General features: G+C 42.3%; 1 protein-coding gene across 8 annotated transcripts in view; it reads left to right on the top strand.

The window, feature by feature from the left end:
• LEKR1 (leucine, glutamate and lysine rich 1) overlaps positions 1-25159 on the top strand; it is a 64998-nt gene that overhangs the window by 9147 nt on the left and 30692 nt on the right. For 6 of the 8 annotated variants that reach the window (XM_083442746.1, XM_083442750.1, XM_083442747.1 and 3 more), the window contains 4 exons: positions 3101-3315; positions 14071-14190; positions 15874-16049; positions 17852-18037. In XM_083442746.1, the coding sequence (XP_083298872.1) occupies positions 3101-3315; positions 14071-14190; positions 15874-16049; positions 17852-18037 (697 nt within the window). Of the gene's footprint in view, positions 1-3100; positions 3316-3974; positions 4941-14070; positions 14191-15873; positions 16050-17851; positions 18038-25159 lie in introns of those variants that run through there. The other 2 variants (XM_083442753.1, XM_083442752.1) reach the window with 2 other exon arrangements.

Below are 25159 nucleotides of genomic sequence, written 5' to 3'. Positions count from 1 at the left end.
CAGAGCCGCACACGGAAACGCCATTTACCTTCCCACTAGTAAGTGGTCCCTATTTATCTACTTGCACCCGGGGGTGCTTTCGAACTGCTAGGTTGGCAGGTGCTGGGACTGAACAACGGGAGCACACCCCGCCGCGGGGATTCGAACCGCTGACCTTTTGATCGGCAAGCCCTAGGCGCTGAGGCTTTTACCCATATTGCCAATTCCCTTTGGTGACCATTGGTGATCTTAGAAGAGAATGTCATGAATATATGGCAGATTCAATTTGCATTGCTTGATAGGAGGCCTCTTTAGGTTGCTCCTTGCTTCTGCTTGCCCCATTCATTATGTTTCCCTTCCATGTGCCTTTGCTCATCTGATGACTAGCCTCCCCTATTTGTCTCAAATTGCCATTTCTTCCACTACTCCGTATTGCTCTATCCTACCCTTCAGAACCCTAAACTGCCTTCGCTGACTGGGTTTGCAGAGTTGCTGGAGGTTATTGTAATGGCTGCATGACATTACGTATGATCACTCAATGTTTAGAGGCCATATGCTTCTAAGTACAAGATACTGGGGGCAAGCAAATGAGAAAGCTATCACTGCCATGCTTTTCTTGTGAGCCGCCTACCTGTGTTGGTCTAATCTTGCAATACAGTTGTTATGTTCCCTTCAAGAACATTGTTTAAGCTAAAGTCTGGTGCCGGTGTTTGTATGATTGTCTCCACAATCGCAAGGTTTCTTAGGTGTTTAAAAAGTAACATGGTCCGGTGGCCTGTGCACATGCAGGAGGGATTCATGCTGTATCATATTTTTATTTTTGGGTGGTCCTCCAGGTGGTGAATTGTTTTCGGGGGGGGGTGTAGGGAGGACATCACCAGACCTGTTACCAGGACTGGCTTCTGAGTGCTAAACCATAGTTTGCTGAGAACTTTTGTTACATCTGCACCAGATTCTAATGCCAAATTATCATTTGGCAGATTATGGTAGCTTTAGAATTCAAATGTTTTTGATAAGGGTACCCTAGGAGCACAGATAGAAACATGTGTGCTCACATGGAAGTTCTATGGTTCTTGCCCTCTTTTCTCAAGGTAAAATTTTGCATGTCGTTTATATACCTGAAGTAATCCTACATGCTTGAGTAATGTTGTTTCAGTACTTCTGTTTCTGCACATACACACAAGCAGGAGTAATTAAATTGGGTTGTGATTTGCAGGGGAGAATTACTGAACTGAAAGTGTAGGGGGAACAAAGTTATGCTGCAGGGCTTATATATATATATATTTGTAAGAAACTCAGCTTCACCCAAATAAGTAATTGTGTGCTGAAATACATCCTGTTTAGATGATTAATAATCCCACACCTGCCAGATTTCATAGTTTCTGTGTGACTCATAAGTGACATGTGCAGTTCATCACATGATGCTCTCTATGAACACTACCCTAATCATGGTTTTGGTGGACCGCAGATGTGGTTTTGTCAGGCAGGAGATGATAATTCATTTGTCTGAAGTGCTCCAAAGGAGTCAATAACTCAGTATCTTGATTTTTTTTTTTTTTAAAAAAAACCCTTTTAAGGAACAAAAGAGAGCACAAGTAGAAAGCGTGCTGTTGCTTGCAGTCTTCCTGCCGGCATCTGATTGGCCACTATGAGAACAGGATGCTGGACTAGATGAACCTTTGGTCTGATCCAGCAGGGCTCTTCTTATGAGAAATGCTTCCTCCCCTTGTTAGGTTATGTGGAGACCTGATGGAGACCTTTCACAACTTGCAGTATCTTTTAACCAGGGGTTGGAGATATGGCCCTGCCCCAGTTGCCTGAGCGCCACCATGTTCTATTTTTCTGTTGTCATCTCCCGCTGGTTGCAGCAACTAACAGATGGCAAAGGCAGAGTTGGAAGACTGGAACACAGCAACTCCCGACAGAAGACACTGTTCCCACTGTAGAAATGGCTTCTCTGTCTCTACAGTAATTCTGTTCAGAAGCAACACCCACCTACATGTTGCTACAGCTAGCAGGAAAAGGGAACAGGAGAGCCTCCCCAAATAGAAATTCCCACTCGCAGGGGCTCAGATGATCTTTGCTGTTTACAAGTAGCAAGACTCTTCTTCTTTTTGGTCAGATCTTAATCTCTGTTTTGTTTCTTCATTGGCTAATATAGCAAACAGTTTAATTGATGGGGGAAGCAGCTGTGATTTCTTGTTCTGCTGCCCCCTAGACTTTTTTTTAATGCTACTATATCCAGTTGGGAAAGGGATGTAGCTCACTGCTAGAGCACATCCTTTGTATGCAGAAGATCCCAGGATAGCTCAGTTGGTTACAGTATGGTGCTGATAATGCCAAGGCTGCAGGTTCGATCCCTGTATGGGGCAGCTGCATATTCCTGCATTGCAGGGGGTTGAACCAGATGATCCTCAGGTTCCCTTCCAACTCTACAATTCTATGATTCTATGGACTCAGCTACACAGCTGCAAATTTTAAGTGCATTATACAAATGTGACACTAGATGGTGATGATGAGCTTATGGCAAATCAATACATTTTTCAAAACGCTAAAAAAAGGCATTTTCACAGCGGTTTTTTTTATAGGTGTCTAGAGACGCGGGTGGCGCTGTGGGTAAAAGCCTCAGCGCCTAGGGCTTGCCGATCGAAAGGTCGGCGGTTCGAATCCCCGCGGCGGGGTGCGCTCCCGTTGCTCGGTCCCAGCGCCTGCCAACCTAGCAGTTCGAAAGCACCCTCGGGGGCAAGTAGATAAATAGGGACCGCTGACTAGCGGGAAGGTAAACGGCGTTTCCGTGTGCGGCTCTGGCTCGCCAGAGCAGCGATGTCACGCTGGCCACGTGACCCGGAAGTGTCTCCGGACAGCGCTGGCCCCCGGCCTCTTGAGTGAGATGGGCGCACAACCCTAGAGTCTGTCAAGACTGGCCCGTATGGGCAGGGGTACCTTTACCTTTTTAGATTCCACCTATGACTCTAGTCGGAGATCCCAGAGATTCATTGCCCGTCAAAGTAAACAATTGAGGCTTGATGTTCCAGTGGCCTAACTCAGCTTTGTATGTGATTTGCTACTTCACTTCATTTAATCCGTTCTCTAAATATATTGCTTACCATTTCCCTTCTAGATGTCCCGGGAAGAGACAGTGTGTAAATATTGTGGAGTCAGTTATTTGATCCTCCATGAGTTTAAGCTGCTGGAAGAGAAAGTAAAAGCAATGGAAGTGAAGGTGAAGTTTTATGAAGGCAGCATAGAACGGGAGAAAACACTTCAAGAGAAACTACAGCAGCTAAATCAAGATTTTGAACAGTGTGCAGCAGCTAGCAAATCAAAAAGAGAAAGGTTGGAATGTGCTATTCATCCTTGTTTTTTAAAAAGTAACATACTCATTAATGTCATTCAAGGAAAAGCAAACTTTGGCTGTCTTGCCAGACCCAGCTTGCATCCCGATGAATTCAGGTTCATTAAACCATAGTTTGACTGATTCTTTAGAGGTCAGTGTCTGTTCCTTGAATTGTTTAGTACCAGTCAGTAACGTCATGGTAGGAAAGTTATTTTAAAGTCTGCTGTCATCAGAGGTGAAACTCCAGTTTAATAATTTTCTTAGCAACCTAAAGGTTTGTTGTGAAAAAGACAGGTGAGAATATGATTTTGCCCTTCCAGCTGTAACATGGGAAATTCGAACTCAGTCATGGGTTGGTTTGCGAATCAGGAGCCAACATAGACAAGAGTTTCCCCACTTCCTTTTTGATATAAACACCCCCTTTTCCCTCCCTTGTCGGCTTTAACTATGGTTTAGTGTTACATCTGCACTAACACCAACGATGGTAACCGCTTACCAGGGTTGCAATCTTCACCAGAACTTGAAGCTAGGGTTGAAACAGATTTGCAAACTCAGAGAAGTTGGTTAATGTTAAGCATTTGATATAATTCCAAACTTTGAGACTCCAGAAGGGGAGAAGGGAATTGTATGAGAGAGGTGATGGGGGGGGGGGGGGAAGGAGCGCACGTCATATGGACTAGCTTCTGAGTTCTAAACCATGTTACACAGAAACATAGAAAGCTGGTTTGCAGGCAGCCATTGTCACATCTACACTGAACACTAATGTCATTTGGCCAGTACTGGTAGCTTTAGGTTACAAATCCTAATACAGATAACACACCTGGCTGAAAAAGAAATACCCCTGTACTTGTTTTATTGTATTGAAATGCGAAAGTTTTATCACTCACAACACTGGCCTCTAAAAATCTTTTTGTGGCACCAGATAGACTAGTTATGACATGAGCAATCTCAGCAAATAATAATAATACCTAGCATTTGAATTGGAAAGTTGGAAGCACTTCATACATTATCTTAGTAAAACAGTTCTGTAAGGTAGGATAAGAATGATTACGAATGATTCCTTAGAATGGCTTTCTAGTCTAGATTTGCAGTGGCTTGTGTTTCCTGTTACAGGTGGTTGTTTCTTTGTTTTTCTGCCACTCACCTCTACTTCCACATCTATTAAGATGGTTCTTGGCATCATAATATTGAAAAATAACAGCATCAGAAAGCCTTATTAGAGGAAACAAGGGTGGGATTGGGTAAATGTGCAGGGCCAGGATCCATTGTATGATAACTAAGGCAGGAACAACAGGACATCAAAACTCAGAGGTGAAAAGGTTAAAAAGAATAGGTTTGAGGCCTGGGTGGACATTTGAGGAAGTGCCTTGTGTACAAAAGATAAGGGGCTATTGATCTTTTCTCTTGAATGCACTGCATTTGGAGCCCAGGTGTTGCCAGACAATTGAGCTGTGGACTTTTCTCCAATTTACAAAGGGAGAGTGCAAAGGTCCTTGAGGCAAGAAACACCTGAAGCAGGAGCGGAGGGGATCTCATTGGGTAATAAGCCTTGCTAATCACCAGGGGACTCCCATTTGAGAGCCCCAGCATTAACTGATTTGCCCTTGTTGGTCTATGAAGTTTGGTAAGCTGGTTTCATGTTGATTGAATGGAATATGTGTTTACATTATTTTAAAGTTGCTAGCTGTAGGGCTATGATCTAGCAGGGCCCAGCCGGATACAGGAGTGCTATCTTTGTAAAGTGTGGATCTGGATTTGTATCCCTTCTTCATATATTTGAATGACATTTGATGAATGTGTGACCTCTGACTTGGATACCCTCAGTGTGACTCAGTCTCAGAAAAGGCTTGCAGATAGCGCAGCTGGAGGTTTTTATCAAGCACGCAGGATCCTGTAGGCTGTGTTATCTGTTTCAGCAGGTCATACCATGTGGGAAATAGAAATAGTTCTGTTTGTTTTGAAAGTACATTTTTGGAAGCAGAGCTATTCTCCTAAAACTAGTGTTTCACAAAGCATGGATGTCTCTTTACTCTTTCGAGCTAATATGCAAACTTGCTGGTCAGCAGACAGCTCAGGTTTTTTGCATGGGAACATGCTTCTCAATATAGTTATTTAGTCAGGGGTAGATGTTATTCTATAATTGGATTTACTGATATTTCTGTCCTACAAACCCCTGTGTATAATTTTAATATGTAATCTGAAAGCTGTCACTTGTGTTTCATACCAAGATATAACCTAGTGCCAGAAGCATGAGAAACATCATTGTTTTCCTTTTCAATGTATTGTTTTAAATTTAGCTGACTGAGCTTTATCTGACCCATATCTTTGTCAATGTGCTTATCGGCATGTATGTCCTCCCTGAAGGAGGAAATGTTGTGTCTGACAACCCTAGACTGTGAGACTGTGCTATTCTTTTCCAGTGGTTTGCACTACGGTAAGAGAAAACTTGCTGCTACAGTGGTACCCCTGGCTACGTCCTTAATTCGTTCTGGAGGCCCGTTCTTAACCTGAAACTGTTCTTAACCTGAGGTACCACTTTAGCTAATGGTGCCTCACACTGCAGCTGCACCACCGGCGTGCAATTTCTGTTCTCATCCTGAGGTAAAGTCAGTGGCGTAGCATGGGTTGTCAGCACCCGGGGCAAGGCAAGTAATTTGCACCCCCTAACCCGCGGATTTGCGCCCCCTAAGCCGTGGATTTGCGCCCCCTAACCCTAACCCCCAGATGTTGCGCCCAGTGCGGCCGGCCCCCCCTGCACCCCCCACGCTACGCCACTGGGTAAAGTTATTAACTTGAGGTACTTCTTCCGGGTTAGTGGAGTCTGTAACCCAAAGTGTTTGTAATCTGAGGTACCACTGTAGTCCAAAGCCAATTCCAGACACAAGAAACTTAATATGTTCCTTGTTTTGAACAACTGCTAAGCAAAACTCAGAGTCACTTAAACTCTAGAAATGGGCAAACCTAGCACAAGATGGCTTGCACACAGACAGGAAAATTACAAAGCTCAGAGCCAAACACATTTGTGATTCTGAGAAGGATTTCTTTTACACAATTATCACCTTATGTCACTGAAAAACCTGATAAGATACAACAGTAACCCTGATTAAACAGTATTATTCTTCTAGGCACTGTGTTTTAGTGTTTGCATATATTAATAAATCAATGCCTCCAAAAATATTATTGAAGGAATTGCTTTGTGTTGAATAAGATTATATCAATACAAATCACAGTTTCAGATGACTGACAAATCATGATTCAGAATTGTACTTATTTTGTACATCAAATATCTGTATACTTGCTAATCTAAGACTAATTTTATTTATTTTAAAAATGTAGCCACTTTCCAGCTTTCAATTTCTCCACTGATTGTGTGTGCATGTGAAGTAGTCAAGTTTGCCATTGCCTGTGATATACAATACATAGGTAAAGGGGAAAGGGACCCCTGACCATTAGGTCCAGTCGTGACCGACTCTGGGGTTGCGGCACTCATCTCGCTTTATTGGCTGAGGGAGCCAGCATACAGCTTCCGGGTCATGTGGCCAGCATGACTAAGCCGCTTCTGGCGAACCAGAGCAGCGCACGGAAATGCCATTTACCTTCCCGCTGGAGCGGTACCTATTTATCTACTTGCACTTTGATGTGCTTTCAAACTGCTAGGTTGGCAGGAGCAGGGACCGAGCAATGGGAGCTCACCCCGTTGCGGGAATTTGAACTGCCAACCTTCCGATCAGCAAGTCCTAGGCTCTGTGGTTTAACCCACAGCGCCACCCACGTCCATACAATACATAGGCCTGGCCAATTAGCTCTGTGCACCCAGGGCAGCTTTGGGGTCTGTGTTTCTGGAAGATCAGCCCATGCTGCAGGGAAATCAACTTTTGAAACTGTCATTGCATAGGAATGCTGTTCAAAAGCAGGAGGTGTTGGGGAGAGAAATCCTGCCAGCCTAGGCTTCTCTACAGATGGTTCCCAACTACAATTCTCATCTACCTTTGGAAGCAGGCCTTCAGTTTCTTTATGTGTGCAAATACAAGTCAGTGTATGAAATTGAAAATGAATGTGGTCGCTAAGGTCCCCTAGCAAGATTGTATGGTGTTTGCTAACCATTTACACAGCCTTGAGGAAGGACCCGTCATTTTTTCCTGGATTAGATGCCTGCTGACCTCTTTTCTCCTGCCTTCTATTTTCCTTATCAGCACTGGTTCTCAAGATATATCGCTTTGTGCCAATTTATCCTGTGTTTAGCAGATGACCATATGCTGGCTGTGATAGCAAGATGTTCCGTTTCACAGTTTATGTGAACTGTGCAAGTGCAGAGGAGATCAGCATGTTCTTAGTTGTTATCCCCCCCCTTTAGTGCCCAGAGTTAATTATCCATGGAGCATAGTATCCTTTTCATGGTTTCATGTGCTAAAAATTAGGAAAGTGACAAAGAGTTTTCTTTCTCCAGTTTGACTTTTTGATGTGGGAAACACAGCCAGGAGGACATGGTTTTGTTGCACATTTGAACCAAAAAAATTATAACCAACCTTTGTCATTAAAGCACTGTGCTTTCCCTTGACACCAAGATGCACTGTTCAAGTTGTCATGACTTACCAGTATTTTCATACTCTCATAGAGTCAAATAAATATATTGCTGAGAAAAGCAGGCAGGTCCTAAGAAAATGAAGTAATCTCACCTGTTATGAACAGGCCTGTGAGGGGCAGTTTGAGGGGAACATATCACGACTCAGCAGTTGACCATATGTTTACATGCAGGAGGTCCCATGTTTAATCCTTGGTTTCTCTCCAGTTAAAAACATCTCAGACTAATGGACCAGAGGTGGTTTGTCTCAATATTCAGTAGCTGCAGCTTCATAGAAGTTTGAGGAGTCTGACTTTCTTCCTCAGAAGCCTAAGAAACAAAAAAACTCTTCTGGAAGGTACTTGATTTAGGTCTTCACAGCAAAACAACCAGAAGTCCTGCAGCACCTTAAAGGCTTGTTTTATTTAAAGCAGTGGTTCTCAAACTTTATTCTCTGGGCCACACTTTCAGGGGGAAATTTGCTTGCACCACACCAAATTTCTTATTTTTAAGAAATACATTGGAGAACAAAAAGATCTCAACTAGGATTGTCCTCAGTATCACGTGATGCTCCTGCTCTCATTTTGAAAAGATCTATCCATATTGTGCAAAATAATAATAATAATACTATACTATACTATACTGTACTATACTGAAATGTTTAAATGCTTCTTTGATTGTCTTTGAATCTTCCTGCCACACTTGCCATCCTCCCCTGCCACACCTTTTGAGAACCACTGATTGAAAGCATTTTTACCCTGTTCTTCATCTGCAAAGGCTCCCAGTTTGACTTACAACGATTTAAAATAGGACAGTTCTCAGGCTTACAATACTTTGAACAATAACAGCATAAGAAGAACAGGGATTGGGAGGAAGGAGAGGGGAAAGCAAACACAGGCACTAGTTTTCAGTTACAAAGTTCTTATGATGAGCAGCTGGAAAGGAAACAGTTCAAGGAAAGGAGAAAGAGGCCAAAGTTGGTGGCTTATCAACTGAGTTTATAGAGTGGGCCTTCTCCTCCCTCCCTCCCTTTGCCTGCAGCCTGACTTAATGGCTGCTGCCAGGTGATAACTGAGGGAGTGGAAAAGCCACCTGAAGCTGGCTTCTCAGCAGAGCTTATGGAGTGGCCCTGCTTCCCTTAACTGTAACCCAATGGACTATTTAATGGCACAAGCTTTTGTGGACTAGAGTCACCTTGTAAGCTGCATGATTAGTCTAAGACAGGGGTCAGCAAACTTTTTCAGCAGGGGGCCGGTCCACTGTCCCTCAGACCTTGTGGGGGACCGGACTATATTTGGGGGGGGGGGGGGGAGAAAAGAAAAAATGAACGAATTCCTATGTCCCACAAATAACCCAGAGATGCATTTTAAATAAAAATACATATTCTACTCATGTAAAAACACACTGATTCCCGGACCGTGTGCAGGCCGGATTTATAAGGCGATTGGGCTGCATCCACCCCCCCGGGCCTTAGTTTGCCTACTCATGACTTGGGTAGGCAACCTAAGGCCTGGGGGCCGGATCCAGCCCAAGCACTTTCTAAATCCGGCCTGCGGACGGTCTAGGAATCAACGTGTTTTTACATGCGTAGAATGTGTCCTTTTATTTACACCTCTGGGTTATTTGTGGGGCCTGTCGGATGTTTTTACATGAGTAGAATGTATGCTTTTATTTAAAATGCACCTCTGGGTTATTTGTGGGGCATAGAAATTCGTTCATTCCCCCCCAAAAAAATATAGTCTGGCCCCCCCACAAGGTCTGAGGGACAGTGGACCGGCCCCCTGCTGAAAAAGTTTGCTGACCCCTGGTCTAAGATGTTACAGAATATTAAACCAGTATCACCCAATCTTAAGCCATGTTTGTCTCTCTCTCACTGAAGGAAGGCAACTTGCAAACGGAAAGTGAAGGAAACTTCCTTCACTTCCCTGGACACTAAGCTTGGGAGAGTGTCCACTACTTTGCCCTTACTCTTACCCCATTGCAAATGGTTTCCCCCAAACAGAGGTTGCAAGGTCACCAGTCATGTACAATCTAGTTGAGATTCCTGCATTGCAGAGGGTTTGACTAGATGACCCTTGGAATCCCTTCGAACTCTGCAATTCTGTATGTTTCCCTGAAAATTCAGGGGGGGCGGGTTCCCCAGTTCTAGTCTACACCACACTGCCTCTTGGAAATTCAACCATTCCTTGAGAACAGCCACTGTCATGTAAACCTCATGTTTGTTTTCTTTTTTTCTCAATCACACTGGGAGATCCTCAAAGAGGTGTGTTCCTACTTGGGAGAAGGAATGGACCAGCCAACTTCAGAAGTGCTGATCTAAAAATAATTGATTATACTCACTTCTTTATTGCACACCCAGTAAGAATTATGTCATGTACAATTTTCAGCTAAACTGGGAGAGCTGGCTGTTCTTTTCAAGGCATTCCCGGGAGATATTTATCACCCAATCCTGGGAATCAGACAAAAAAAAAATATGCTCTTTTTTTGGCAAAAGAAAATGTGACGAAATTGTTGGTGGTTCATTTTCCTGTTTATTTTTCAAAAGGGACACAGTATGTAATTTATGGGTATCAAATGCTAGCCTGAATCGTTGCAGTAAAATGCTGATGAATATAATTACTTTATAAGGAACAATAAGCTCAGTTCAAGAAGTGTCACTGCAAGTTTTATTAGCTTAAGTAATTCAGTTTTCAAAAGCTACCAGTCTCTGGTGTTGCTAAAGGCCTCTGTTGGCAAGGAACTGCTGGTGTGCATATTAATGGTGTAACCCTATACTTCCTTATTATATTTTATACTGCCTTGAATAAAGATTAGATACATGTGTTTCATTTCAAAAACTTTCAGTATGTTTGATTAAAATGTCCAAGGAGAAGGACATTCAGTTCTGCCTTCAATAACGTTTAACACCTTATTCAGAGGATCCTGCTAACATCGGTCATTTTCATCAAAAGCCTGTTCACACACATTAAATTTTAGGGAGAACTCTCCAGCTGGTGCAAGTCTTCAGTGTACAGATTGCATGTGTTTTATTAAACTAATGTCTTAATCCCATCCTTCTTCCAAAGACAGCATACATCATACACACCCCCGTCAACAAACCTGTGTGTCAGGTTAGGTAGACAGAATGACTGGTCCAAGATCACTGCGAGCTTCATCATGGAATCCAGGTTTCTTCAGTGGTGGTCTGACTTTCCTAACCACTACCATGCTGGCTCCATACTGTCCTCATTGGCCATTCTGTTTTTTTGAAGTGAAATCTTTTTGGGGTCCAGTCAAGTGGTCAAGGTCAGGCTACTGAAAAATAACATAGGGGCTTCTCCATATTTTGGAGATGCATGAGTACACAGAAATGCATACATTTGTGAATTAAATAAAGTGGTTTTTAGGCGATTAAATCCTACTTGGAGTAGACCCACTGAAATTAATGGACATGATGACATTGTTGTTGTTTAGTCGTGTCCGACTTTTCGTGACCCCATGGACCAGAGCACGCCAGGCACTTCTGTCTTCCACTGCCTCCCACAGTTTGGTCAAACTCATGCTGGTAGCTCCGAGAGCACTATCCAACCATCTCGCCCTCTGTCGTCCCCTTCTCCTTGTGCCCTCCATCTTTCCCAACATCAGGGTCTTTTCCAGGGAGTCTTCTCTTCTCATGAGGTGGCCAAAGTATTGGAGCCTCAGCTTCAGGATCTGTCCTTCCAGTGAGCACTCAGGGCTGATTTCCTTAAGAATTGATAGGTTTGATCTTCTTACAGTCCATGGGACTCTCAAGAGTCTCCTCCAGCACCATAATTCAAAAGCATTAATTAGTTCTGTTTATTTCATTGAGGCTGCTCTGAGTAGAGCTTCATGGGATGCAACCCCCTGACTTGTAGCCTGGATAGCTCAGTTAGTTAGAGTGTGGTGCTGATAACGGCAGTGTTGCAGGTTCGATCCCTGTGTGGGACAGCTGCATATTCCAGCATTGCAGGGGATTGAAGTAGATGATCCTCAGGGTTCCTCCCAGCTCTATAACTCTATGATTCTATGATTCTCTTAAAAAGTGAAAACTGCTTGATAAGCTATCTAAGGGCATCCGATTGGCAGAAGCTGGACACTAGAGAAAAGGGCACGGCATAAGACTGTGCTATTAACACACAATAGTTCTTACATCCTTTGGATCTGCTGATCGCGTCTGGTATTTCAGCACGTTTGCAGCTTCAGTGGGATGTGTTTTATAGGGTAAAGAAATGTACTCCATTGTGAGAGGTTTAACAAGGAACACCAAGGCTAGGGACAGATAGCTTTTTAAAGGTTTGCATGTGATTTAAGAGGTTTCACTTTTCATGTTGTATTATTCACGTAGGAAATTGGTTTTTTATCAGGAAAAGAGCCCTTATTGTCTATCCAGTTTAGTATTGCCTACTCTGACAGCTAGGGACTCTCCAGGGTTTCAGGCAGAGGTTTTTCACATCACTTGCTACCTGATCTTTTTAACTGGAGAAGGTGCTTGTGATCAGACCTGAAACTTTCTGCAAACAAAGCATATGCTGTACCACTGATATGGACCCTCCCCATATTTTCCTTTTGTCCTACTGTTGCCTCAGGTCAAACCAGTTTTGCAGGTTTCTGGAGTACAGAAAACTTGCAAATTGGTTTACCTGAGCTGAAAGTGGGGTAAATTAACACACCAGCTTTTTTCAGCCATTCAGAGCTGGAGACGATGAACATGGTGATGATGGTGGAACATCTTGATAGCAGGCTGCGCTCCCAAACTACACACTGGCTTGCATCCAGACTTAGGGTTGTATCTAGTATGTATCATACTCAGCAGACTCATTGAAATTAATGGACATAACCAACTTGTCCGTTTATTTCGGCACATCTTCTCTGAGTAGAACTTAGGTGGACCACCCAAATGAGTTGAACTTGGGTCCCGTTGACATTAGTGTAAAAAATCACGGCTAAGTCACCATTAAAATCAACTTAGTGTAGATTCAAGCTGTTCACAAAACACCCCTGTGCATAGTGGACATATGTTGATTTGGGGCAGTGGCTGCCCCCTCCCATGCACATTAACCCCCTTTTGAATGCATGAAAATGGCTAGCATGAATCATTTTCAAACTACCTTCAGCTGCCTTTAAAAACCCAGTTCTGGTTGTCATGAAGGTACCACAAAGAGATGGCTTTACAAAGTGTCTAGCAGACCTTTATTTACCAACAGAAATGAATGAATGAATGAATGAGCGAGCCAGTAATCTAAGGCAGGTTGTCTTTGCATGACTGAGTGGTCAGTTCTTCAGTATTCTATGTGTTGTATTCTACTAAAGGAATATCCACAGTAGACCCGCTGAAATGAGTGAACTTAAATTAGTTACATCTGCAAGTATGACTTAGCTGCCCTGCCCCACCGTAGCAGGGATGAGCAGCGGGGCTACAGATGTGACAGTGGCTATGTCCCCCCGCTGCCTACCAGGGCTTTGAATTGTAGTCTAAGAATGTTAACCACCTCCAGACTTTTAGTTTAATCACCAGGCTTTTAATTAATTGATAAACAGTCTTAAATTTAAATAAGCTGTATGTAATCCGAATCTCGAATGCCTTTTGTGGTTATTGAAAGAGGTGTAAAATATCTTACAATTAATTAGTTTTTAAATTTGCTGTTAAGTTCTGCACCACCACCGCCGCCGCCACCCTCCCCTTATTCTTCCTGCCAAAGCAAAATCATGCCAGTTTCCGGCTGTAAGAATATAGGGAAATGAAGATGAAAATCCTTCTGCTTTAAAACTGTGCAGTGATCAAAAGATAATGGAAAGATCTGCTGTGCCAGCAAAAGAAAAGAAAAGAAAAGAAAAGAAAAGAAGCACTTATGTTGGAGCATTCTATCTGCTGAGTAGAAGATGCTGAGCAAAACATGACTTTACAACTGGTGTTAAAGGCAGATATGTCAGTGCAATATTTACAAGCAGGATGCCGGGGTGTTCCCCCCATCCCTCACTGTATCATCAGGTCTTTAACAATAGCCTTTCAGGGCTTTGGTTCACATGTCTAGTGCAACGTTCTTCCACTGCATCAGCAGCTGCCCTTCCATGAACAGAAGATGCTTTTTTTCTCAAGGAAGGGTACTTTTGGATCCGAGGCATTGATTTCTTATTAGGCAGATGGTGGTATTACCTTTTTTTAACCCCCTCCTTCTTTTTTAACTTCTTATAGGATAAAAACGTTATCTCTGGAGCTTGAAAATAAGCAAGCAGCAATACAAAATCTCAATGAACAGATGAGGAGCCTCCAGAAAGAGAATGAAGTTTCATGCAGACAAACACAGCTGTTGCGGTAAGAAATTTCAGAAGGCAGTATGTAGGAGAACTAACTTTTTTGTGGTGCACGCAGTAGGATATATCTGGTAAAATCATAGCATTAGCTGCCACATGTTTTTCTTGAAATGCTTCATTCCTATGATTTTCTGTAAACTATGATTAGTAGATCAGGTGTGTTATATTTGTATTTGGGAACTATGGCTTGTTCCAACCAAAGTTAGCTTAAACAAATCATGATTAAATGGTGGTTTCAGATTTTGGTTTGTTAATAAACTTTAATTAGAAAAACTACCATTTTCTGAGTTTGTGGTTCTAAAGTGAATTTGGAACCTTTTACTCACCTTCTGTCACATAGGGAGAAGTAAAGGTAAAAAGTACACACCCAAAGGCTCACTGTGGCTTTTTCCCAGGCAATCACAACGTAGGTAATCATGTGACCCATGTCATAGGTTTCATCCAGATGTTATGATGTCCAACAAGCAGGTAGCATTCTGGTTTGCAAGCAATCACAAATAACAGATTGTATGTTCAAGTGAAAGTATATTTTGCTGTAACCTGGGATCAGAACTTCCTCATAGGGGAAGAAGGGGGAATGCCATTTGGGGAAGAAAGCAAAAAAGACACATAGATATCTCCACATGCATTTCTGGGTTGGAGTTATAGTGGGTCTGAATTCTTTACTTCACCCCGTCCATGACCCCAAAGTGTATTTTTTTAATTGTGTCCAGTATTTTCTAGTGTTCATTATTTCTAGCTCTATAACCTTCTAAATAGATTAAATATTGGCAATGTCCAATGTTTGTGTGCCCAAGAGTTATCTAATAGTGATGCAGCTGAGAAGTGAAGCATACATAGTCTTCTGTTGTCAACTGCTATCCTAAATTGAGCTTTGTGCTCCCGTCATCACTGTCCAACTTCCTGAAAGCCTCTTTGTCTACCTATGTGTGCCTCTGCTTTTGCTGCTCTACCCAGCTCCCCCTTAACCAGCCTGCTTACTTCTTCTCTCAATTCCCTAGTCTAGCACATAATCCCTGGAAACCTCCTGCACTGGACCACAACAAATCACCATGGTATTTCCCCATCTTCTCCCTTGATCCCAGTTTGTGGCTTGGAGTGAAAAGGAGAATGGCTTCAGCAAACTGAAAGCCCTCACACAGGAATTCCCTACAAGCGTCTTCATTAATACACATTCATTTGTTTAACTGTGTAGAGCTATACTTCATGAGCCAAAGTTTGGCCATCTCTACCACAAATCAAGATTTTTGACAGACTGATGTCTTTCCAAATCAGAAAATTATCCAAAAATGCAAGATGCCTACAAATTGTTTGGCATTAAAAAAATTAATCCATGAAAATTATGTCTGAATATTAGCTGTAATCTTTTGTAGAGCACCCATTTTGTCCAAACAATGATATAATTCTAAAAAACCATGCAAGTTAAATTCAAAAGTGCATGTGCTAGGTATGCCAGCTGCACAATGAGGTATTTGGTAAAGATAGTCATAATTGCCATATGAAGCTTAGCTGAAAATGTTGAAACATATTCCAAGTATTGATGAATCCAACTGCAAGGCAGAAAACTCAATTAGCTTCTTTTATTGATATAAATCAATGATTTTTAAAAATGCTTCTTTTTCAAAGTGCTATTTTGTTTTTAAAAAAACATTTACCAATTAGTTCTTCTTTTCCTTTTTGGCAGGAAAACATTGGAACGACATAAATTCATCCTAGAGAAAGCCTTTGTTCTCCTTCCCTTTATCAAAGGAGAGGTACACAGTGTTAAAGGAGGAATATTTGACTTTCTCAGCCAATGGAGTGCACTCAAAGGAGAGATTTTTTTACAGATAAAAAAGATTAATTTAACAGCATTGACAGGTAAATTACCAGATTACAACTTTCCCCAGCATCTGATTCTTGGTCATTTCTACAGACTTTTAATAGTGATTTACACTTCTGATTTATTTTGTCTTCGCAGCACCCTTGTAAAGTATATCAGACTAAAAACTAGTTATTGCTGAGGCAGTAAACCTGTGCACTGCCCGTACTACTTTAGATGGTCGGCTGCGATATGATGGGATCTTTAATTATAATAATGCTACAGAGAAAGCGAGATGTCAGGGAGAAGCCTTGTGCCCCAGCCTCACTGAAACCTGGTTTCGTATGCAAAGGTGCTTTTTAAAGAAAGTTTTTTAGTTATCACTGGGCATTTAGTCTTGTGAGTTTCCACCTGTGAGTTGAAATGGGTACAGCCTTAGCAAGGGCTTCCCACTTCAATGAGGTCTCGGCGTCGGAGAGAATGGCTTCCTTGAGCTTCATAGCTGAGCTCTGATTTGAGTCCAGGTCTCTAAAATCGAAACTCAGCCCTCTCCCTTCCCTGCCAGCTTTTGCCCACAAAAATTAGCTGCATGCAGTAGCTTATGACTGTTGACCGTTTTTTATGGGTCACGTTGAAATGACTTGAACAAAATCCAACACAGGGAATTTTCTGCCTCACAGGAAAAACAACTGTCATCCTTCCCCTTAAGTCATAGAGATGAAGGGTCATGGAATCTGAAGTCTCCAAAGGTGCCTCAAGGGGTAGGCAATGGGAGAACTCGCTGTGCTCTGGTTCGCAAAGGGCAAAAGAGGCACATTGGCAGGATGCTGCCTCTGCCACTGCTGTTCTCTCTGTTTCCAGGTGATCTCAGGTTCTTGTGCAAGTGTTAAATTCACTGCAGCTTTTCAGAACAGAATAGCAGGATATAGGGATATGAGTGAATTATTTTGACATTGGGCCCCAGTCAGACATCTGACTAGATAATATATGTTATAAGAAAATCCATTTTAATGTTGTTTTGCCCTAGATATATGTGACCCTGATTCTTTTTTATGCAGTTTTTTAATTTTTGTAATCTGCTTGAAATCCCAGATCCTCCTATTCAGATGTGCTGTTATTTTGGTCAGTTAACTACGGAGGGTTTTGTAAATGTTGAGAGCAGCCGACTTGATACATGTGCTTTTCTTGCGGAATACGACGCTGTTTCTGGTTTTTCTGAGTAGCTGGTGCAGAAATGTTCTGACTATCTTACATGAGGCAAATGTAAAAATATGTGCATGCTTTCCCCATTCTTTCTGTAATACGTCATTCTAAAAGTGCTTCTTTTGTTAATGTTGAGTTTGGATGGCAGGAAATTAAGGTTCAGGAACCTGAGAACATTGTACCTCTCTGCATGCAGTGCCATTTTGAAATTCTGTAACTGTTTATGCACTTGGCAATACAGACCACACTTACAATTACCTCTGATTTTTGGTTCTTCAGCCCTGACTTGTCACAATTAATGTATATTCCAGCAGTGACTGGCAATAACTATGCATATTTAGCCAAAGGAAGTCTGGACAAGGAGCAGCAAATATGCTTGGTACTTGTCAAATACAGAAATACTATACAAATTGACAATTAAATTGAAGCTGGGACAAAGGTATCAAAATCATATTTATAATTTATTTTCACAGTGATGGCATCTTCGTAGGTGTAGATACTGAATCTGTAGTACTTAAACAGCCAGCAAAAATTAATTGAAATTCATTCTTCTTTCTTGAAGAGTTGTTTCTGTACAACAGAGGACAGTCATTTTTATTGTGATGGTATCTGGAATTTTATTTTTTATTTTTTGATGAGAAATCCAATTACCTTTCAGAAATATCCAGTCTGAACCGAGGCTTGGGTGAATGCCAGAGGGAAAATCTGCTCCTCCAGGAGGAGGTGCAGCGGTTAAGGTTGATATCAGACGCAGCTGAGCAGCAAGCTGAGCAACTCCAGGCGACTCTCTTACGAGAGAGTGAATTACAAAACAGATGTCACGAACTACAGAAGAAAACACAAGGTAGGTGTTAATTTTAGAACAGCAGCTGGCTTCACTGACAAGCAGCATGTTTAAAACTTCGATCCTGCTGCAGTCGGCCATTCTAAGAGGTAAATCTCCATGCGCTATCATTTCACATGTGCTTCAACCTCTGTTTCTATGGTTTTCACTTCTGCTTTCAAAGTAACCACAGTTCCCTATTATTTTTTAGTTTAAGAGAACTGTGGTTTCTTTAAACGGTGGTATGTTAAGGAGAAAGCCAGGATCAAAATGTACTTTCAGATCCCAGCTAATTTGAAACCACTGTTTAAATCAGCCACAGTTCCCCAACTACAGACATAACGAGGAACTGTGGCTACTTTGAAAGAAGAGCAGTGTTCCCAATCTCCTTACAGCCACATGGGGAGAGGGTTGCTCATGAACCAAATGTTCATTAATGTACTGAGAAACCATCATTCCTCATTACATCCTAACTAGCCCATAGAGTGCATTCATACTACCACAGCAATTTCATTCCACTTTGGTTTTTGGGGGGAGAGTACAGTTGCACTCAGATCCTACTTCTGGGCTTCCCATGTGCACTCTGAGAACAAGATGCTTTACCAGATGTGCCAGACTCCTCTAATAGCCTTACTAATCTCCAGAAACTTGTTTCTGAGGAAACACAGAAGGCTGGAGAAAGGTGGATTTCTCCCATCTACCACTTCTCCCCTTCAAATCTCTCCGCAACATTTTTCTCCGACGTAAAGTAAGCCAGAGCAGAACCTGGAGTACAGTGGTACCTCTGGATGTGAACGGGATCCGTTCTGGAGCCCTGTTCGCATCCAGAGCAGAACGCAACCCGCGCCTGCGTGTGCACGGGTCGCGATTTGCCGCTTCTGCGCATGTGCGTGACGTCATTTTGAGCGTCTGCGCATGTGCGTGTGGCGAAACCCGGAAGTAACGTGTTCCGTTACTTCCAGGTCACCACGGAGCGCAACCTGAAAACGCTCAACCTGAAGCAACTTCAACCAGATGTATGACTGTACCTGATACTACGTGTTTCTGGTGGCTCACACTTTGCACCAACTGAGAAGAGTCTTCTCAGGTTGCCTTACATAATCTTGTGCCATTTACTTTTGCATCTGTGTTTACTTCCAAACATCTTGCCCTGTCACAGAGAGATTTTGTGATATGTTCAGAGATATATATTAAAGCATCTCACAATGCTTTGTACGTACCAGCTTCCCCCCAATAACTGTGGGAACTGTTGTTGACCCCTCACAGGACTGCAATTCCCAGCACCCTTAAGAAACTATAGTTTCTAGGATTCCTTGGGGGAAGCCATGTGCTTTAAACATATGGCATGGATGTGACCAAAATTTGAGGAGTCTCTTTTAAGTACTGTGCTACACACCAGCTTTGTGTCTGCATTATGTGCCATAAAGCTCCTAGCAGCTGCTTGCCAAAGACAGGAGGAGGTCGTACTGCTTCCATCTTAGGCACTCAGCCGTAGGGCTCTGTGTTTGTCAAAGAGGGGAGATGAGGTGGCGGTGATGGAGCAGCCTGCCAGTGGAGAAAAGCACATTCTACTGATGGATTAGATCATACGCTGTATGCATGGATACATTGCAACAGCATGTGGACAGGATACAACTTTTAATAATAAATAAATGCATTAAAACGAGAGCTCAAAAGAGCATTCAGTATTGTGAATCTCTTTTTAATATTCATTTCGAGGCACCCTTTGTTCTAGCTGATCATTTTAGGGCCTTTGGCATCCCTGGTGAAGCTTGAATGGAGCCAGGCACAGAGTTCTTAGGCTCATCCAACGCCTGTCTGTTTTGGCACAATCTGGCACCTCTCCTCATTGTGTCTTGTAGTCTCCTCTCTGAAACTGAAGACGCATCGTGTTAGTCTCTTGTTCATTTTACAAGTCCAATGCAGGAATTAACAGGTGTTGTTTTTTAAAAAAGTGTGCTGCCTTTCTGTTTTGATTCAAAAACTTCATTTCAAAGCCAACGCCATCATTCAGTCTGTGATCCTGACCGGCAACTAAAATATTCTAAAAGTGTACAGGTTGTGCTATTCAAAAAGTAGCTTTGCTTCATCAAAATGACAGTGTAATTGCAGAGCGCTGCTGCTCTCACAGTATGTGATTTCAAGTCCTGAACAGCGGTAGTTATGGTACAGAATGGCTTTCATTACAGGGCCAATGGTAACGGTGATATAGCAGTGAACAGAGGAATTTGCCATTTTAGCATGTGCTGTTGTTTCAGAAGGAGTCCTTGACATGTAAAGCCAAGGAATCCACTGGATCTGGGGACAATGAAGGAGATGTAAAACACCTGCCTGAGCCTCACAAGCTCCTGTGGCAAACACACACACACACACACACACACAGCCTGCACAACCTATTTATTTTTTGACATTTGTTTGCTTCCCCACAGCATAACGTTCTCTGAGTGCTCTTCAATCCAGAAGTATACATTTAAATAAAAAATAAGGCATAAACCATAATATATGCATAAATAACAGCAAGAAACCCAAAACTTTCGGCAAACCCTAGATAAATTACTTAGAAAGCCTGGGTGAACTTAAAAGACCACAAGGATTGCATCAGGCAAACCTACTTTAGTAGGGTGGTTCCATAATGGAGGTACTCCTTCCAAAACAGCCTTCTGGCTACCCACCTCATATCATTCAACAGGGAAATTGAAGCTGGGCCTCCAAAGAAGACCTTGAAGTTATTAGGATACTTAAAGGAGAAGGTAGCCTTTCAGATAACCTGGTCCCAAGCTGTCTGGGGCTTCAGAGGTCAAAGCTGCACAATAATTGTACATGAATATGGATGGGGGCCCCGTGCAACTTGCAAAACACAGGCATCAAACTGCTCCGTTCCAGTGGAGAATCTTGCAGTCCTGTTCTGGGCCAATTGCTGTTCCTGAGTTATTTTTAAAGACAGCCCCACGTATAACACATTGCAGTAGTTTAAATTTCTAGTCCCTTTGCTCTTCTTGCCGCATAAGATCAAGATCCTCTTTACTATGTGCTGCAACATCACCACTGTAAGGGACAGATAGGAAAGCAGGCACAGACTGAGATGCCCCTCCCTCCCCCTTTTTGTAATATTCCATTGACACAGCGAACACACTTGGATAAAGTTTAAGCAGTGGGCTGGGGGAAAAACCGCAAACATCTAATTACTTTGTTTTAATGAAGCTGCAGTTATCTAGAACTAGTTGTTTTATTAAGAGTGATAAATGCATTGAGTAACAGGCAGTGATGGAGCAGTTATAGCTGACAAGTAAAAATAAAAACCACATATTAATAATTGCACATTTTGTTCTCACTGAAGTAGTTTTAAATATTCATATTTCTTTCTCTAATCTGCCTTTCTGTTCTTAGAGGTCAGTATGACCGGAAAATCAGTAAACTAAATTCCTGTTTATCCCCAGAAGAGGGTGAATGTTCTCTTATTTTCAATAAACATTTTACATTGTAAACCTCCCTATGTTCCTTGGATAAAGGGTGGTATAGGTATTTAGCAAACAAACAGACAACACATCATGACTGTCATGAAGGAAAATAAAAATAAAAACTTAATAGGCTGAATTACTATTTTCCCAGGAAATAACTAATCAAACCAAAATATATTTTAATCAGTTATGTTTCTGCTTTGCTGTAAATGGAAGCATTTTAAAAGAAATGTCTAACAAAACAATCTATTCCCACTAGGGGAGCCAGAAAGACTAAAAAAAAATGTGTGCAGAAAGCCATTATTTGTAATTTAATTTCCCATGGGCTTAATGTTTCAGTGTACTAACCGGACTAGAACTTTTTGCAGAGAACATAACCTAAAAGAGACAGGCATGCAAAATAATTGTCAATTTTCTCTTGCTACTTGTAAAATAAGATCCTCAACACCATGACGTCAACAAGCACAGTAAACATATTTATTGCAATTTTTCTCCCTCCCTCCCTTCAAAGAGCTTAGAACAGCAACAGTCCTATCAATAACCTGAGGCTGATCCTCATGTAATGCCCCCTACACCCTGACAGGAAACTGTAGTACAGTGGTACCTCGGGTTAAGTACTTAATTCGTTCCGGAGGTGTGTTCTTAACCTGAAACTGTTCTTAACCTGAAGCACCACTTTAACTAATGGGGCCTCCTGCTGCTGTCGCCGCGCCGCCAGAGCACGATTTCTGTTCTCATCCTGAAGCAAAGTTCTTAACCCAAGGTAATATTTCTGGGTTAGCGGAGTCTGTAACCTGAAGCGTATGTAACCTGAAGTGTATGTAACCCGAGGTACCACTGTAAATGCTCTTTGTGGCAAGCGGCTGTATGCACAAGCTGTAATGTACAAAGGCTGCTCACCCCACGAATCAGCCTTATTACCTGGAGGTTTTACATACTTGGTGTAGTATGTGTTTTTAGTAGTGGCTGGCATGAATGTGGAGGCCAATCCTTGACAGGAATGGCCCCCACACATTGCAGCTTCTGCATGCATGCTGTCATCAAATGTAGGCATTTCCAGTGGAAAAAGTGTAAGGTCTATGACAGATTTAGTTGTCAGCCATGCGGCCTTGGTATTCTGTTGCCTTTCTGTGGTATCTTTAAAGACATAACAAATTTTATTATGGCATAACCCTTCATAGATTAGACTGACTCATCAGGTGCTTAACTTTATGTTAATTGTAACATTAATCCTACAATATACCAATTTTCTTAAGGAACTTCTTGTTTTTTCATGTATTTTGATGAGGCCTGATAATTTGTGTGTGAGAGAATGAGTAAGTGATATGTAAAGCATACTTATTTCTCTTATATTTCATAGAATCATCAAATTGTAGAGTTGGAAGGGACCACAGGGGTTTTCTAACCCAACTTGGGACTTGAACTCACGGCCCTGAGATTAAAAGTCTCATGCTCTGCCTACTGAGCTATCCCAGAACAAACTCCTCTTGGGGAAGGGCTGTGGCTTAGCCTTGTGGAGCACATTCTTTGCATACAAAGGCCCCAGGTTCAATTGCCAGCATCTCCAGAAAGGGCAGGGAAAGTCTGCTATCTTAAACCATGGATATCTGCAACCAGTCAATGTCGACCAGGTATGGGGAACCTTTGGCCCTCCACGTGTTCTTGAACAACAGCTCCCGTCCTCCCTGGGTGCTGGCTGTGCTTGCAGGAGCTGATGTGCATTGCAGTTCAGCAACATCTGGAGGGTCAAAAGTCTCCTGGTGCAGACAGTACTGAGCTAGATGGACCAATGGTCTGCATAAGGCAGCTTACTCAAGCACATTGATCTCTCCAACTGAATTATCTGTCATGTTGTTGTTTAGTCGTTTAGTCATGTCCCACTCTTTGTGACCCCATGGACCAGAGCACACCAGGCACTCCTGTCTTCCACTGCCTCCCAGAGTTTGGTCAAACTCATGCTGGTAGCTTCGAGAACACTGTCCAGCCATCTCGTCCTCTGTCGTCTCCTTCTCCTTGTGCCCTCAATCTTTCCCAGCATTAGGGTCTTTTCCAGGGAGTCTTCTCTTCTCATGAGGTGGCCAAAGTATTGGAGCCTCAGCTTAAGGATCCTTCCTTCCAGTGAGGACTCAGGGCTGATTTCCTTCAGAATGGATAGGTTTGATCTTCTTGCAGTCCATGGGACTCTCAAGTGTCTCCTCCAGCACCATAATTCAAAAGCATCAATTCTTCGGCGACCAGCCTTCTTTATGGTCCAGCTCTCACTTCCATACATCACTACTGCGAAAACCATAGCTTTAACTATATGGACCTTTGTTGGCAAGGTGATGTCTCTGCTTTTTAAGATGCTGTCTAGGTTTGCCATTGCTATATTGAAATAATTATTGAAACATATTTGCGTAACAGCTCTTCCAGTTGCGTGTACTTTCGTTTTCCTCTCGGTAAATGAGGTTTTACTAAGAAGATGGGTTGGGGGGGGTATGTAAAAGGTTCACCTATTGTTATCTCAACATTTGGCATCATTGTGTGCCATCATTAATATCTCTGGAATGTTCGAGCTGTAACGAAAGGGTCGCCATGACCGCTTCTGTTATAGCTGTTGACAATACCTTTTTGATCTAATCTACAGTCATGTGGGTTGGGGTTTTTTGTCCTTGTCAGATTTTTCACATGCTTATATCTGAAGGGCAGCATAAAAAACATTGTTCTATGAAAATCATAAACTAAATATTCTGAATACAAATGAAGCTGTCCAATTTTTTTTGCGACAAGTAAGTAAAGCAATTAGCTAAGAAATGCAGACCCTATGTTTTTGAAAGGCCAAGCAATGGACCCCCTACTTTTGATTTTTTTGATATATCTATGATAGTTTTTGTTACATGAGTGGTGCTGCAGACCCCTTGGATGGGTTATGCACACTTCCTGGGGTCCATGGACCCCCAATTGGGAACCACTGAACTACAGAAATAGAATTTAATCTGTCATGTGTCACTAAGTCCAAGGTACCTGTTGTCTTCCTACTGCTCTTATTAATTAAAACATTTATGAGTCACCTTTCCACTCAGAAACTAAGCACCCAAGGCTATATGCAACCAGGTATTTACAGGCTGACATGGCTGCTTTTCTGGAATGTTAAGCTCTCGGGTATTTTCCCATTATTGTGGCTGTGTGTGTTTGTATGTGTGTTTGTGTGTCTTTCTCTGGGGTTGCATTTAGTCCAGGCATTTTGAAGCTTTGTTATTGTTGTTCCCTGCCACTGCCAGTCAGTTGGCTTAAATGATTTCACTGAGGGGAAAACAGCAGGCTTGGGAGATGTACAATCTGAGGTGCTTCAGTATACCCACAGCAGGGTGCAGGAAGCAAGGCAAGTTGGCAGCCACTGTGTGCTAACAAAAGCTGACAGATTAACTCCTGGGGGTGGGGGAAGTGACTGTGAAACTTCTTTATTTTCTCCATCATTTGCAGTGATCATTTGTCCGTATGGCCCACTGTAATTGTTCAAAGCAAATTAATGTTTGGGCAAAGCCATTTCTCCTCTTCTTTTTAACATCATCTTAAGAAGGTTCTATCTAAGTTGTCATTCATTTCCCATTCCTTTTTATTTAGATTACACACCTTATGTACATGCAGTACCCAGGTACTCTGGATATGCTAGACAACATTGACGATAGAGTTATCTGTGATGTAC

This window comes from Podarcis tiliguerta (genome assembly GCF_965153285.1).
Source record: "Podarcis tiliguerta genome assembly, chromosome: 5".
In the NCBI taxonomy this organism is placed as follows: Eukaryota; Metazoa; Chordata; class Lepidosauria; order Squamata; family Lacertidae; genus Podarcis; species Podarcis tiliguerta.
The sequence above is the reverse complement of the archived record's forward strand: the minus strand, read 5'-3'. Positions and strand labels throughout refer to the sequence as shown.